At 41.1% G+C, this 16,485-nt stretch overlaps 1 protein-coding gene across 1 annotated transcript in view; it reads right to left on the minus strand.

The window, feature by feature from the left end:
• The window catches only part of LOC106877232 (uncharacterized), a 50,418-nt gene extending 35,732 nt beyond the window's left edge, over positions 1–14,686 (minus strand). Inside the window, exons 1-3 of the mRNA XM_089345515.1 lie at positions 14,550–14,686; positions 6,569–6,727; positions 1,381–1,455 (exon numbers count right to left, since the gene is read on the minus strand). Of these exons, the coding sequence (XP_089201641.1) occupies positions 1,381–1,455; positions 6,569–6,658 (165 nt within the window). The 5' untranslated portion in view covers positions 6,659–6,727; positions 14,550–14,686. The remainder of the gene's footprint in view (positions 1–1,380; positions 1,456–6,568; positions 6,728–14,549) is intronic.
• Positions 14,687–16,485: the final 1,799 nt, after the last annotated feature.

Below are 16,485 nucleotides of genomic sequence, written 5' to 3' on the forward strand. Positions count from 1 at the left end.
AATCCATAAGTTATTCCATGTGAAAGTTGTCGTATTTCTGTAATTTCAACCAATCACTGACGTCCATTCAGCCGATATACATTAAGTGCCGACTACATAAACAAATGATTCTGAAACAATTAACCCTAACCCTAACCCTAGGGTTAGGGTTAGGGTTAAAGCAAATTTAAAATGAAAAAAGCAAATAAAACGAAGGTATGGAGATTAAATACGCTTTACACCGCTTAATCAGCCAAAGGAGTAAATGTAAACAACTGAATACTTGTCAGTGATTGGTTGAAATTATCGAAATAAGACAATTTTTTACATGAAATAAATTCGAATACAAAAATATTTTTCTGTTCTATAACACAAAATAGATAAGTATACGAAGTTTGAAAGTCTTTCGGTACCAAAAACACTACGTAAAACATTAATGAAAAATGTGGCCCCCGTTTTAAAATAGATCCGACAACTCACCCCGAATCCCATTCAGGAGTGATGGATAATGATATTTTGCTATTTTTGTGGCTTATCAACATCACGTACCTGAATCAAACAAAGGATAAACTGAATGACCAGTCTATGACTAGATACAAATAGTGTCAAAACAATTTGCTGGAATGTCAACATGACGGATAAATAAGAAGAAATTCAATTATAATTTAGAAGCAGCGCTAGGGAAGCCATGTTGAAAAGTAAATATCATTTAGTCAGGAGAGTATCTTGGTCAGCTTGTGACTAATAATGAACAGATATCAGACACAAAATACAGTCTTAAAAGGGTAAAAACCACCTTCAGTCATGAATGACCACAGGTTTGCACCTAGAAGGTTACCCTCTGAGGCACAAGTCTGGCATGGTTGTTTATGGAAGACCAGCAGTCACCAATGCGTACCAGTCTCCCCTTTTCACACCACCAATGTTATGGAAGGGAAGGCAAAGGCCAGTACAGCTTGGCACCAGTGATGTTGCAACTCATTTTTACAACTGAGTGAACTAGAGTAACATGATTGTATACACAACACACAATCTGGTCTGGGAATTGAACTCACTACCTCATGCTTGTGAGCTCAACACTCTAGCCACTGACCTCTACGCCTTCAGTCTATTTCATTAACAACACAGCAATCAAGAAGTATACAATAAAGTAGTAAAAAGGAAAATAGGCCAACTCCATATTTTTTTCTCAATTTCAGATTCCTAAAATTAATATGTACAAAACTAAAAATCTGCAAGTTTACTCTCTAGAATTAAATGTTCTTCATTTTGAGAGCCTCTGAGTTAGATTGCTGATTAGGAGGTGATGCTGAGAGTTGGGTGCAGAAAAATTAACTATGATACAGGAAGGGAATAGGGGGGGAGATAGAGAAAAGGGAACCAGTTGGTGTCCATACTCACTTCTTCAACAGTGTCCATTTTCACCGCTGTGATCGATTCAAACAGGAGAGCATAGATCTTGAACCAGCGAACAGCCTGCAATGACAAATATAGTATTACTAGCAATGACACTCAGGATTAAAATGGCAAAGTTTGTATATAATAGGAGGAGTTTGTCTCCCCCTCGCAAACATAAGGACACAGTAATTGTGTCAAGGCCGACAGGAAGCGGTCCAGCTTCCTAGGGCTAAACAACAGTAGTATATTCCCTTATTGGGATTGTCACATTGAGTTGACAATATACAACAACTTTATCGCATCACTACTGCTTAACTCTCTCTGAGAGATTTACAAATATGCTATTTAATATATTACAGTTATGTTGAAACAGGTGAAATGGGAAAGTGCAGCATTTATGACAAAACATTTGTGGAGTGAATAATGGGCTAATTCAACTAAGTGAATGTATCCGTTTGGAGTATTCCAGGCCCTAACCTGTCATTGAGAATTGGGGGTGGTGGGGGTATTTTAGCGGATATACTCTCCTTTGTGGTGGTTGGCACTGCATCTCACACAGCCCATCACCTGAAGTTTTGATACCTCCTTCGGGCTTGTTGTCCTACATCACACATAAAGTAAATTTGGAGGAACTGTGGTTGCTTCATTTGTGGGTAACAGGGAAGCAATGCGGCGATAGACTTGCTCTTGAACTTTGAGCGTCAGTGTAAATCCATGTTCGACTATCTCCTTAGATGTCATTTGAAATGCAGAGTTGTATTGTGTGATATTATTCAGAAAATCCTTTGACTGGATGGAAGTGCCTTCCAGGAGGAGCTGGTAGTGCTGGCAATCTTACCTTACCACCTGAGCAGTGCATGCCACTAGTTTCATTTGGAAATTTTAAAGCTTTGCAGAAATGACAATTTGAGTTTAGCACACCAATTTTGGACAAAAATTATCATTTTTATAAGAATGGGATGAATCATATCTGAAAGCAGTTCCAGAAGGTGTGAAGAAAGAATTTGTATGTAGTCTGTTTCTGAGAGCTGTTCTATTGGACCACTGTCTAATCATTAAAACATTATTTTAATGATTCAGCATTAAGTGCTGCAGCATACTTTTGCTGATGATGAGAAAGTCACATCTCGCTTCTCTCTTCAGGTTCCATTTGACATGCTACAACATGCATTTTGGGAAATGTCTCCTTTCACTTCTGTCTGGAGAAAGTCTCCTCTAACTTCTGTCTTGAGACTCCAGAGGGAAATGTCTCCTATCGCTTCTGTCCTGAGACTCCATTTGACGTACTCCAGCATGCCTTTGCTGATCATGAGAAAGTCTCATCTCCCTTCTCTCTCGAGACTCCATTTGATGTGCTGCAACCACTGACACACCACTCCACTATCATGGCTATGAAGACGGAAAGTTGCCGATGCGTAATGTTGTTCACATTAGGATAGAAATTATTCAATTATTTCAAATATAATAGAAATAAGATGATCTTAGTGTTATTACATTAGAATTAAAAGTGAAACAGTATTATATTACATTACAATAGAGATCTTATTCTTTCACTCCTGACATGTAATACTGAACCAGTGCCGATGTTATATTGTTTTAATCCAAATGAAAAAAAAAATTACATGTTGACACTCACGGGGTCTGATACTGTTACCTTGTAAAATTTGATTTGGTCAAACCACTTCAGAATGCATAGGGAACAGACAGACAGACAGACAGAGGCAAAGAATTTTATATATGTAAATTATTATCGATATGGGTTCAAATTCCATCAAAGTTGACTTTGCCTCTCATCCTTTTGGGGTTGATAAAATAAGTAACAGTTGAGTACATGTTACTCTAGTTCACTCAGTTGTAAAAATGAGTTGCAACATCACTGGTGCCAAGCTGTACTGAACTCAGAATGTGAAAACCAACAAAACGCCACTAAGCATTTCACCTGGCATGCTAACCTCAGGTCAATGTAATCGACTTATCACCTCCCTTAAAATTACTGGTTTTGTGTCAAAATTTGAAATCATGGTGATTGTTATGAGGATGCAAAACGATGGCATATCTGTGTGTGTGTGTGTGTATGTGATTTGTTTGAGATAATTATCATTTAAACATCCTCTTTTCCATACTTGTATGGGTCAGGTAGAGTTTCTTAAGGCAAATTTTCTATAGCCAGATGCCCTTCCAGGTCACTAACCCTGTTTGCAAGCAAGGCAATATTTTTCCATCGCCAGACCTTTTTTTGGGAAATGAATGACATTCATTTACAACAGTGGTTCTCAACCAGCGTCCATATGACCCCTGAGGGTCAGTATAAGACTTTTGAGAGTCCATGTAACAAAAGATAGTTTGTTGATAGAAGGGACAACAATGATACAACTCATAGAGAGCAACTTTTGTAGAGCACAGATATTAGTTTCAAATTTTGGCACAAGGCCAGCAATTTCAGGAGGAGAGAGAGAGTGGGAGACAGCAGGAATTTGCCACCATCTCTATCCTGCTCTCCCTCTCTCTCTCTCCTTCTGCACTTCCCTCAGGTTGGGTAACCATGTATTTCCTTTGCAGCAGCACACCTGTTTCTGTCTTCATTCCTGATCTCTCTCTCTGGCCGAGTAACCTTGTACTTCCTCTACAGCAAGACACTTGTATCAGTCTCACTATAACCTTTCATCATCCAACAGAAGATCACCTCCTCTCATCCTGAAAGTTCTTTTTTGTCTTGCAAGTACTTGGTGACCCTGTCAGTGCAGGTGCCACTTAAAAGCACCCAGTCCACACTGTAAAGTGGTTGATGTTCGGAAGGGCATCCAGCTGTGAAAACCTTGCCAAAACAGTCACAAAAGTCTGGTGTAGGCTTCTGCCTGGTCAGCTTGGCCAGCTCTAGTGAAACCATCCTACCCATTCTGGCATGGAAGGTGGATGTTAAATGATGATGGGGCAGGTCAATTACATCACCCCCACTAGGCAACTGGTATTTATTTGATCAACCCTGAAAGGATGAAAGGCAAAGTCAACCTCAGCAGGGTTTAAACTCAGAACATACAAAGTGCTGCTAACCATTTTGCCTGACATACTAACGATTCTGCCAGTTGAGTGCAAATATCAACATACACAGACACACACTGGACTTCTTTCAGTTTCCATAATTAATCATTATTGTTTAATGTCTGCTTTCCATGCTGGCATGAATTGGACAGATTGACAGGAGCTGGCCAGGCTCCAATTGTCTATTTTGACATGGTTTCTATGGCTGGATGCCTTTTTCCTAACACCAACCACTTTACGAAATGTGCTGCTGGGTGCCTCTGATCTGCTCCTGGCATGAGTACATTTTACAAGGCACCAGTATGAGTGCATTATATGTGATGCTAGGATGAATGCACTTTACATGGCACCAGCTGCTGCAAGGCAAAGACTTCTCAGCAGGGAGAGGGAGTAGGGTCATGGCCATAAAAGACATGCCTGTTTGTATGGATGGCCACAAGTTGACCCAGGGATATAATAGTAGATAATTGCTGAAAGAGCAAGGAGACGGAACCCAAAACCATATGGTTGGGAAACAAACATTTTAACCAAATAACTATGCATATATCTATGTGTGTGAGTGTGAGAAAGTTTGTTTCTGTGTTTTCACAATATCATTTGAGCAACACTGGTGGTTATCTCCATTTCCCAATAAACAATACATCTTCTACAAGAGTCGGCTGAAAAGTTCATAGGCTGACAAAGATACTCTCATGGAGTAGGACCAAATAATGTTTATTTTTCAATGTAGTTCCCCCACAAAGCTTGGATCACATTGATGAAGAAGTTTTCATCCTGTTGATCAAAAAAGTCATCAACAACATATATAACATCATCATCAGTGCAATACTGGTTCCCAGTTAAGTGTCTTTTCATGTTGGAGAACAGATGATAGTCAGATGGGGCCAAATTAGGAAAATAGGGATGATGATTATCCAGTTGAATGTCACATACATGCACAGCAGCCATTGAAAGAAAGGACTTGTGTGCTGGAACATTGCCTTGATGAAACAAGACCTCCATGTGTCAGTCTCCCTGGATGTTTGGTCTTGATAGCTTTTCATAACTGCCTCAGCAAGTTGGTAAAGTACTCTCCATTAATGGTGTGGCCCTTCTGAAGATAGTCAACAAAAACAATGCCTTTTGCATTCCAAAAAAACTGAGGTCATTGCAGATGAAATGACCTTAGCCTTCTTTGGAGAAGGTGAGGAGGGGGTGTTTTCATTGCATGGATTGTCTCTTTGTCTCTGGCTCAAAGTGATGATTCCAACACTCATCTTGAGTTAGAAAATGTTCAAGGAAACAAGGCGGATCTGCCCCAAACAATGTTAGATTGTCCTGGGATGTGATCAGCCTGGTGCACTTTTGATTAGGTGTCAAAAGACATGGTACCCACCAAGCAGAAACCCTTGTCATGCCAAGTTCATTGTGCAGAATATTCTCAACTCTCTCATGGGATATGCTAATAGCATTAACTATTTGATTTATAGTCAATTGCCTGTCATCCATCATTATGTAGCGAAAATGATCAATATTTTCCTCAGTGATGGCAGTTGCAAGATGTCCAGACCTTGGGTCATCTTCAAGACTCTCCCTTCTCCTCCTAAATTCAGCTGCACATTTTTGCACTGTTGATAAAACTAGAGTGCCATCCCCTAATTTAGCACACATGTCAGCATGAATGTCCTGGAAGGCTAAACCCTTTTTCAGCAGGTACTTGATAACACCATGATGTCAAATTTTGTCCATTTTCAAGAGAAGTCTCTACTAGTTACTTTTGAAGTGCTCTTTGAACAGTCAGATGTCAGTCTACCAGGAAGGAAACAAAGCAGTTATTAATAAAATTAGGTGCAATTAATGCATGCCTGATTTTACAGCTGTAGCACCACTCCTTCATAGTCAACCTATGAACTTTGCAGCCCACCCTTGTAGTTTGGCAGTTTCAATGAGTAAAGACTGGTGAAATAAAGGATAGCGAACTTGAGAAGCAATTCAGCATTGATGAGTCAGAAAGGGCAAAAGTCTTCTCCAATTGATGGCAAAAGTGGACATGAAAACCATGACAGCTAAACTTGCACCATCTGACAGTCTCTCTCTCTCTCTCACACACAAGTAGGGGGGTCATGCAGTAGGGTGGTTAAGCGGTAGATGGGAAATAAAAATCTGTAGTTACTTCTGGTTTCTCATAGTCGCTGCGCTTTACAAATTCCCAATTATCCAGAATCTCTTCAAGCGTTAGCACAGGGAAAAAGAACTGTGACATGGTTTATCGGTGAGAAGAATAATGCGGTCTGCTGTTTCTTTTAAATCAAAAGGATTCTGAGCTGAAAACCTGGAAAGGAAAAGAAAAGAAAGGTTAAAATGTTGGAAAGAGTTTCATTGCATTAATCTTCCACCAAGTCAGACCATTTGTTAGCTTTGGGCTGACAAATACCATATGAGTAAACAGAGCTATGGACGTGCATCACATATATAAATCACTAATTCCTTCAGGGAGATGGCCCTGCTGGATATCTAAAAAAGGTGACGGCAGAAATTCCATACGGTTGTGGACACATAAGAGAAGCAGTGGAATTACAGGAAGGCTAACAGAGAAAGTAGTCTGCGGGTGTGGCAAATGTGCAGGAACAATAAACACTAAGAAAACACAGGAAATAGATTTCCTCAAAGGCCCAGGAGGATAGTAAATAGTTTCTGTCACTTAGATGACTTAATTAGCAGTGGAAGGGGTATAGTAGCTACAGAAAGAACTGGCTGGGAAAAGTTTAGAGAGCTATTAACTTTGTTGGTAACAAAGAGTTTCTCTCACAGAGTGAAAGGCAGACTGTATGATGCCTGTATGCAAACAGCTACACTACATGATAGTGAAACATGGGTTGTGAATGTAGAGGGCATATGAAGGCTTGAAAGAAATGAAGTTAGCAAGCTTCACAGGATGTACAATATTAGTGTGCATGGATGACAAAGTGTAAATGTGTTGAGAGAAAAATTGAGTATAAGAGGCATTGGATGTAAAGCACGAGAGAAAAGACTTTGCTGGTATGGCCATGTGATGTATATGGATGAGAACAGTTGCATAAGGAAGTGTTGGTCACTAAATGAGGATGAAACCTGAAGAAGAAGAATACATGGGGCAAAATGTGAAAATGATCTTCAGATGTTGAGCTTCATAGGAAATGACAAAGGACCGAGATGATTAACGATTTGCTGTGCTTCAGATAACCTGTTCACCTAAGTAAAATCGAGACCCTAAAGACATGACATTTAGGTCCATGCCCCTGCACAGAATCTGTTCCTGACAAATCATTCCTCCCACAACTCATCTTCCTAATACTCCCTCCTTCCACCTGTGTTTACTCACCGCATTCCCCTCCCCTTTTGCACTCTTGTGAACTCACCTGCCCACTCACCCTATTCAAACATCTGCACCACCCCACTTATATTTTACCTTCCTGTAACTTAACGGTACGCCCTGACACACCTTCCTCACTATCTTGCCTCTCTCGTTTTCCAACTGGGGTAGCCATACATCTCTACTGCAAGACACCTTTTCTATCCCTGTCATACTCTAACCTTTTATCACCTGGCACAAAATCTCTTTCCTCTTTTCTACTGCTCACTCAGCCAAAAGTCTTACAAGTTATTTGATGACCTCATTGGTGCCATGTAAAAAAGAACCACTCTGTAAAGTGGTTGGCATTAGAAAGGGCATCCGACCATAGAAACCATGCCAAAGTAGACAACAGAGTTTGGTGCAGTCCTCAAGCTCACCAGCTCCTGTCAAACTGTTCAATACATAACAACATGAAAGCAGATGAACCTAGTCAAAAACATGATACCAATACATAAAACAGAAAATTATAACAACCTATGGAATAAGCATTCTAGGACTTCAAAGATATAGATTAATTAAAGAACATGGACTAATAGAAATCACTACTCCAACCTACAGTCCCCTCCCCCATCCATGGTTCTACCCAACAGCTGTACTGACCAGAGTAGAACTGGTACACATTACATCCCATTCCCTCCTAAATTGTCCCCCACCCTATGCCCCTAGATCTACTTCCATTCCTCATCATCCTTGTCCACACTATTTCAACCAATCACCGCCTTTTTGTGCCCTCAGCCACTGCTCTCTCCACCCTCTGCTATACTCCATTCTAAGTATTTCTCTTATCTCCTATCATTCTGAATACCCTCCCATATCAACCATCATGACTCACTTAAGGACCCCCTTCAGTCACAAATGACCAATGGGACTGTTCCTAGAAAGTTCCCCTCTGAGGCAATGTTGTTTATGGAAGACCAGCAGTCGCCCATGCATACCAGCCTCCCCTTGTCACATCACCGATGTTATCCAAGGAAAAGACAAAGGCTGATATAGCTTGGCACCAGTGACATCGCAGCTCATTTCTAAGCTGAGTGAACTGGAGTAATATGAAATAAAATGTCTTGCTCAAAAACACAACATACAGCCAGTCCAGGAATTGAACTCACTACCTCATGGTATATATCATCATCATCGTTTAACGTCCGCTTTCCATGCTAGCATGGGTTGGACAATTGACTGAGGACTGGTGAAACTGGATGGCAACACCAGGCTCCAATCTAAATTTGGCAGAGTTTCTACAGCTGGATGCCCTTCCTAACGCCAACCACTCAGAGAGTGTAGTAGGTGCTTTTACGTGTCACCTGCACAAAGGCCAGTCAGGCGATACTGGCAACGGCCACGCTCGAAATGGTGTCTTTTATGTGCCACCCGCACAAGCCAGTCCACGGGCACTGGCAACGATCTCGCTCGAAAATCCTACGGGAGCCAGTCAGGCGGTACTGGCAACGGCCACGCTCAATATATATATATATATATTGCTTTCGTTGACATGGAGAAAGCCTTTGACAGGGTCCCCCGATCCCTTATCTGGTGGTCAATGAGGAAACTTGGGATAGAAGAATGGTTAGTGAGAGCTGTGCGAGCCATGTACAGAGATGCTGCCAGTAAGGTGAGGGTTGGAAATGAGTACAGCAATGAATTCCGGGTAGAGGTAGGGGTCCACCAAGGTTCCGTCCTCAGCCCCCTATTATTTACCATAGTCCTCCAGGCAATCACAGAGGAGTTCAAGACAGGTTGCCCCTGGGAGCTCCTCTATGCTGATGACCTTGCCCTAATTGCGGAGTCACTATCAGAACTAGAGGAGAAGTTTCAGGTGTGGAAGCAAGGTCTAGAATTGAAGGGCCTTAGAGTCAACCTAGCTAAAACCAAAATCCTAATAAGTAGGAAGGTAGATAAAACACAAACCCCTTCAGGTAGATGGCCCTGCTCAGTATGTAGAAAAGGAGTAGGTAGTAACTCTATAAGATGTACCCGGTGCAAGCTATGGACACATAAGAGGTGCAGCAACATCAAAGGCAGGTTAACTAGCAAGTTAGTTTTTGTTTGTGGCAGATGTTCAGGTGCAATAAAGACTGCAAACAAACAGGAAACAACTTCTATCTCATTCCAGGGTGAAAAACTAGAGGTAGTCGATAGCTTCCGCTATCTGGGCGACCAAGTTAGTAGTGGGGGTGGGTGCGCTGAAAGTGTAGCTGCTAGAATAAGAATAGCCTGGGCAAAGTTTAGAGAGCTCTTACCCCTGCTGGCGACAAAGGGACTCTCACTCAGAGTAAAAGGCAGACTGTATGACGCATGCGTACGAACAACCATGCTACATGGCAGTGAAACATGGGCTGTAACTGCTGAGGACATACGTAAGCTCGCAAGAAATGAAGCCAGTATGCTCCGTTGGATGTGTAATGTCAATGTGAATACCCGTCAGAGTGTAAGTATCTTGAGAGAAAAGCTGAAAATTAGAAGCATCAGTTGTGGCGTGCAAGAGAGACGATTGCGCTGGTATGGACATGTGGTGAGAATGGAGGAGGATAGCTGCGTGAAAAAGTGCCACACCCTAACAGTTGAGGGAACCCGTGGAAGAGGTAGGCCCAGGAAGACCTGGGCTGAGGTGGTGAGGCAAGACCTTCGTACATTGGGCCTCACCGAGGCGATGACTACGGACCGAGACCTTTGGAAATGGGCTGTGCGTGAGAAGACCCGGCAAGCCAAGTAAGATCGTTGCCAGTGCCCCTGGACTGGTTCTTGTGCGGGTGGCACATGAGATGCACCATTTTGAGCGTGGCCGTTGCCAGTACCGCCTGACTGGCTCCTGTAGGATTTTCGAGCGAGATCGTTGCCAGTGCCCCTGGACTGGCTTGTGCGGGTGGCACATAAAAGACACCATTTCGAGCGTGGCCGTTTTCGTGCGGGTGACACGTAAAAGCACCCACTACACTCTCTGAGTGGTTGGCGTTAGGAAGGGCATCCAGCTGTAGAAACTCTGCCAAATCGGACTGGAGCCTGGTGTTGCCATCCGGTTTCACCAGTCCTCAGTCAAATCGTCCAACCCATGCTAGCATGGAAAGCGGACGTTAAACGATGATGATGATGATGATGATTAAGGAAAAGGAGGTAGGATTTGGATAAAAACTATTTACTTTGAAATTATTTGTGATTAATTCCTGAAAGAGACAAAAGTATTAAATAAATAGTTCTTATCCAAACCCTGACTACCTTCTTTTTCTTAAAATATAAAATTTGTACAACACTTCAAACAATCTATACATACATACACACACATATACACAAATCATCATCATTTCATGTCCCCTTTTCATGCTGGCATGGTTTAACTGGAACTGGTAAGCTGGAGAGCCGCACCAAGTTCCAGCCTGATTTGGCATGGTTTTTACAGCAGGATGCCCTTCCTGACACCAACCACTCCAAGAGTGTAATGGGTGCTTTTTACGTGCCATTTACATGACACTGGCAAGCAAAAATTTTTTTCCCACGTGAGTTGCAGACCCCAGTAATGAACTCATTTGCAAACAGTCAATCAGAGCTCACCTCGACCTTGTTGTCAAGTTAATAAACACACTCTACCAAGTAAACTCAAGATGAACATTATTGTAAGTCAACCGATCACCAAGTTATGCCTGATTTTAGAAGGAATCAAGTAATTAGATTTGCATCAATACCTATTATCGGATTTTGTTGGGGCCCCATATGGTAAAGGTGTGGATGAGAAAAATCTGGGTAGAGGGTGATGTGCTAGCAACTCTCTCCCCTTACTGTTTTAAAAAGTAAAGAACAACACAAATAACTACGCAGAGGTAGCCATGGTTGAAACAAGAACAAGAAGCATTAGTAAAAGAGAAAAGAAGCATGGCGACCTTATATTATCGACCATCACTTGTTATGCACTCATAAATTGCTTTGATAGTTGAGCTCTTATTGGTTATATGAGTGGAGGCGCAATGGCCCAGTGGTTAGGGCAGCGGACTCGTGGTTTCAATTCCCAGACCGGGCGTTGTGAGTGTTTATTGAGCAAAAACACCTAAAGCTCCACGAGGCTCCGGCAGGGGATGGTGGCGAACCCTGCTGTACTCTTTCACCACAACTTTCTCTCACTCTTACTTCCTGTTTCAGTTGTGCCTGTAATTCAAAGGGTCAGCCTTGTCACACTGTGTCACGCTGAATATCCCCTGAGAACTCCGTTAAGGGTACACATGTCTGTGGAGTGCTCAGCCACTTGCACGTTAATTTCACGAGCAGGCTGTTCCGTTGATCGGATCAACTGGAACCCTCGACGTCGTAAGCGACGGAGTGCCAACAACATTGGTTATCTGCAAATGAGTTCATAACTGGGTTCCGGAACTCTCGTGGGGAAAAAAAATTTTGCAACCAGCAACGGCCACGACTATAATTTCACGGGGGCCATTTACATGACATTGGCAACAGTTGTCTTGACGAGTCTTCTCAAGCACATCATATCGTCAAAGATCTCGGTCACTTGTCATCGTCTCCGTGAGTATACATACGACTGGCTTTTTTCAGTTTCCGCCAACCAAATCCAACCACAAGGCTTTGGTGGACCCGAGTAGAACACACCCAAGGTGCCACGCAGTGGGACTGAACCTAACTGTGGATGGAAGACAAACTTCTTATCACAGCCACACCTACGCCTACGTGTGTGTGTGTGTTTATATATATATATATATGCACCATCACCGCTTGGTTTGTTTACATCCTGTATCTTTAGCTGTTTGGCAAAAAGCCATCGATAAATAATATGAGGCTATTTAAAAAAAAAAAAAAAAACGGGGTCGATTTATTTAATTAAACGGTGGAGATGGAGTATATGTAATCTGGGTATACCCCCACTTTAAAATTTTTTTTTTTTTTACGGAATCCTATGTTTCAGACCATGGAGAATCCGATTCTGGAAAAAAAATTTCAAAAATCTCAATTTCAAAATTTCGATCCCCCCCCCCGGTTTTTATATAGATCCACAGGGTAAACCTAACCCTAACTCAAACCTTAACCCTAACCCTGACCGTAACCCTGACCCTAACCCTAACCCTGACCCTAACCCTAACACTAGTTTTGTGAGATTTGGCTGTTACTTCTAGCATGTAAATAGCCTGCTTGGTGGGGGGGGGGGGGAATTGAAATTTTTCAAAAATTTTTTTTTCAGAATCGGAATCTCCATAGCCTAAAACGTGGGATTCCGTAAAAAAAAATTAATAAATAAGGGGGGGGTGGAAAGGTTCAGATTACATATAGTCCATCTCTACCAACTAAACTGTTCAAAGCAAGTACCCCAACATAGCCACGACACAATGACCGAAAGAAATAGATGGTAAATAACCTTCAGTTGGTTTCGACTGAGGTTATATCGGAACAATAAAAATGGCGTAAAATAGAAAAAGAACATTTTAGTGGTGATTGGTGTTTGAAAAAAACAAAAACGATGAGGAGGCAGGGACAGACGTTTAAACGCCTACTTTCATACACACACACACACACACACACACACACATATATATATATATATATATATATATATATATATATATATATATATATATATATAATTATTATTATAAAATCTGGTAATTAATCATATATTAATTAATATCGATTAATTATCAGGAGGCCAGCACATCTAAAGAATCAAAGAGATTCAGAAATAGTTCTGGAATCTCAGGGGATTAAAGTACATTTTTAAAAAATAACGTTGACCACTAACGTGGACAATTAATGTGCTAGAAATAGATCACATCTTGTGTCTATTAAGACCTAAATTGTTCTCAACATGAAATAGAGAGAGAGAGAGAGAGAGAGGGTCAGATAAACAAAGTCAGATAGACAGAAATAGACTTATACACATATATATTTATATATATATATAGCTGACCGCCAACACTTTTTTCTGCAAAATAGGGATAGTTTATCCTGTTCAGGCTATATTATTAGCATTATCCTGCGATTGAGAATTTAAAATCACTTCTTTAACTTTCTAAGACATCTCAACGCTTCTAAAAGCAAACTTGGTTTGTTTGTTTACGTTTATCGTAATTTGAATCTAATATATATCTGGGAAGAGTCATTCTCTTTTGGTGCCTTATAATTTAACACTCACCGGTAAAATTTCCTTCTTTACTTTTCTAAAGTTTTCGTTGCCTCTCGAAACCTTTCCAATAGTTTTGACTCTTTTACTGGTGAGTGTTTTAAATTATAAGGCACTAAAAGAGAATGACTCTCCCCAGACACAACAGAAAATGCTTCAATACACGAACTCACATAAAGTATATGGCAATCTTTGGTTTAAAGTGCATTGATTCATGAAGTATTAACAGTAATTGATCATAGTAGTCATTTGATAAAAAGATGATTGGTTTTGTAAATTAGGGGAACGTAGCATGTTGAGTCTGTGATTCTTTTCTTTCGTTATTTTCATATTCGACAACTCTCTCTCTCTTTGATATATATATATACAGATATATATATATATATATATATATATATATATATATATATATATATATATATATATATATATATATATAGTGTGTGTGTGTCTTTCTGTCCATCCCTTTGTTTATTTAACTATCTGTCTGTCAATGTATCTGTGTGTGTGTGTGTGTATATATATTTCGTTTTTGGATTTGGTTTGCAAGATTCTTGGCGATCTAACTACTAAGATCAATTACTGTTGATACTTCATGAATCAATGTACTTTAAACCAAAGATTGCCATATAATGCACAAAGTCAACCTACCTTTCATCCAACGATCAAAATTTAAATTTGGCGCACTGCCAGGGGCAGATAACCGTTTCACTATTTCCGTATATTATTAAACAAAATGTTGTTGGCACTCCGTCGCTTACGACGTCGGGGGTTCCAGTTGATCCGATCAACGGAACAGCCTGCTCGTGAAATTAACGTGCAAGTGGCTGAATACTCCACAGACACGTGTACCCTTAACGGAGTTCTCGGGGATATTCAGCGTGACAAGGCTGGCCCTTTGAATTACAGGCACAACAGAAACAAGAAGTAAGAGTGAGAGAAAGTTGTGGTGAAAGAGTACAGCAGGGTTCGCCACCATCCTCTGCCGGAGCCTCGTGGGGCTTTAGGTGTTTTCGTTCAATAAACACTCACAACGCCCTGTCTGGGAATCGAAACCGTGATCCTATGACCGCGAATCCGCTGCCCTAACCACTGGGCTATTGCGCCTCCACCGTTAAACAAAATAAATATATATAAATTTCTGGGGGATCTTCACGGAGAAGGCCGATCTTTGGTACTGGTATCGAAAGATTGCCCACGTTTTTTTAGATACACATTTTTAAAAAACCTATAACCTTTCTTTCTTTTTTTTTTGTTTGTTTGTTTTGGTGGCCGGGTGTTAAAATAAACATTAACCAAAATATGCTAACCTTGCGCCTAATTATTTTACTTGTTTCAGTCATTTGAGTGCGACCATGCTGGAGCACTGCCTTTAGTTGAGCAAATCGACCCCAGGACTTATTCCTTGTAAGCCTAGTACTTATTCTATCGGTCTCTTTTTTGCCGAACCGCTAAGTTACGTGGACGTAAACACACCAGCATAGGTCGTCAAGTGATGTTGGGGGAACAAACACACACACATATATATACATATACATATATATGACAGGCTTCTTTCAGTTTCCGTCTACCAAATCCACTCACAAGGCTTTGGTCAACCCGATGCTATAGAAGAAGAAACTTGCCCAAGGTGCCACACAGTGGGACTGAACCCGTAACCATGTGGTTGGTAAGCAAGGTACTTACCACACAGCCACTCCTATGCCTAACATGTTAACATCTAAATAAAATCTCTTAAACATTCTACCAGGTTGTGTCTCTCTCTTTTTCTTCTTGCACTTATACTCATTTATCCGTTTCATATTTATTGTATCAACCGTGTGATGTGCAAAGGAGCCATTCTCGTCACCTTCACTTCGCACGGTCGTTTACAAGGTCGATATGATGTAGCCCACTATCAAATGTAGCATTTAGATGTGATGCTTGAAGGTTCTCACATTGGAGTAACCAGTAAACATCAAAGAATCAACACCAAGAAGGAAGAAATATTTACATATATTTATTCATTTGCCCGACATGTAGTTAGAGGTACAGCAGTAATTGAAGTGGCAGTGACAACAAGTTTGCTTGCTGGTTGATAGTGTAGAATTTGCTGTCTGCCAGTAGAGAGTGAAAGAGTAAGGAGTGCACACTGCTGACTAGAAAGGTGGCATTGATTTCTTGCAGCCGAAAGCTTCTCTTTGTATGTCGAGCAAAGTGTGGAGGAGAAGTGCTGCTCTTGGTAATGGCTGAGGCAAAGGATGGTGTTGCTCCTTGGCCTGGCTGACACAGAACAGCAAGAGATAGGAAATGCTCTCTGTTATATAGACTATGGTCAATAATGTAGGTCAAGCCCTAAACAAAGAGCTGACTTTTCCTTGACCACCACAGGTCCTTGGGGTCAAGTGTTTCCCCATCAATCATCTGGTGTGGAGAGGATTTCCCACTTGTTTTGACAAGCAATAAGTAGGTAGATTTGGTTTCAAATCTCAGGCAGAGCCAAGTGAGGTCCCTACATGCTAGCATGGAAAAATAAGTGTAAAATGTACAAGCTAATATCGTATAACTGGCACCCATGCCGGTGGTAAATTAAAAGCACCTTTCAAGC

Source organism: Octopus bimaculoides, chromosome 29 (genome assembly GCF_046866305.1).
Source record: "Octopus bimaculoides isolate indiv1 chromosome 29, ASM4686630v1, whole genome shotgun sequence".
Taxonomy (NCBI): Eukaryota; Metazoa; Mollusca; class Cephalopoda; order Octopoda; family Octopodidae; genus Octopus; species Octopus bimaculoides.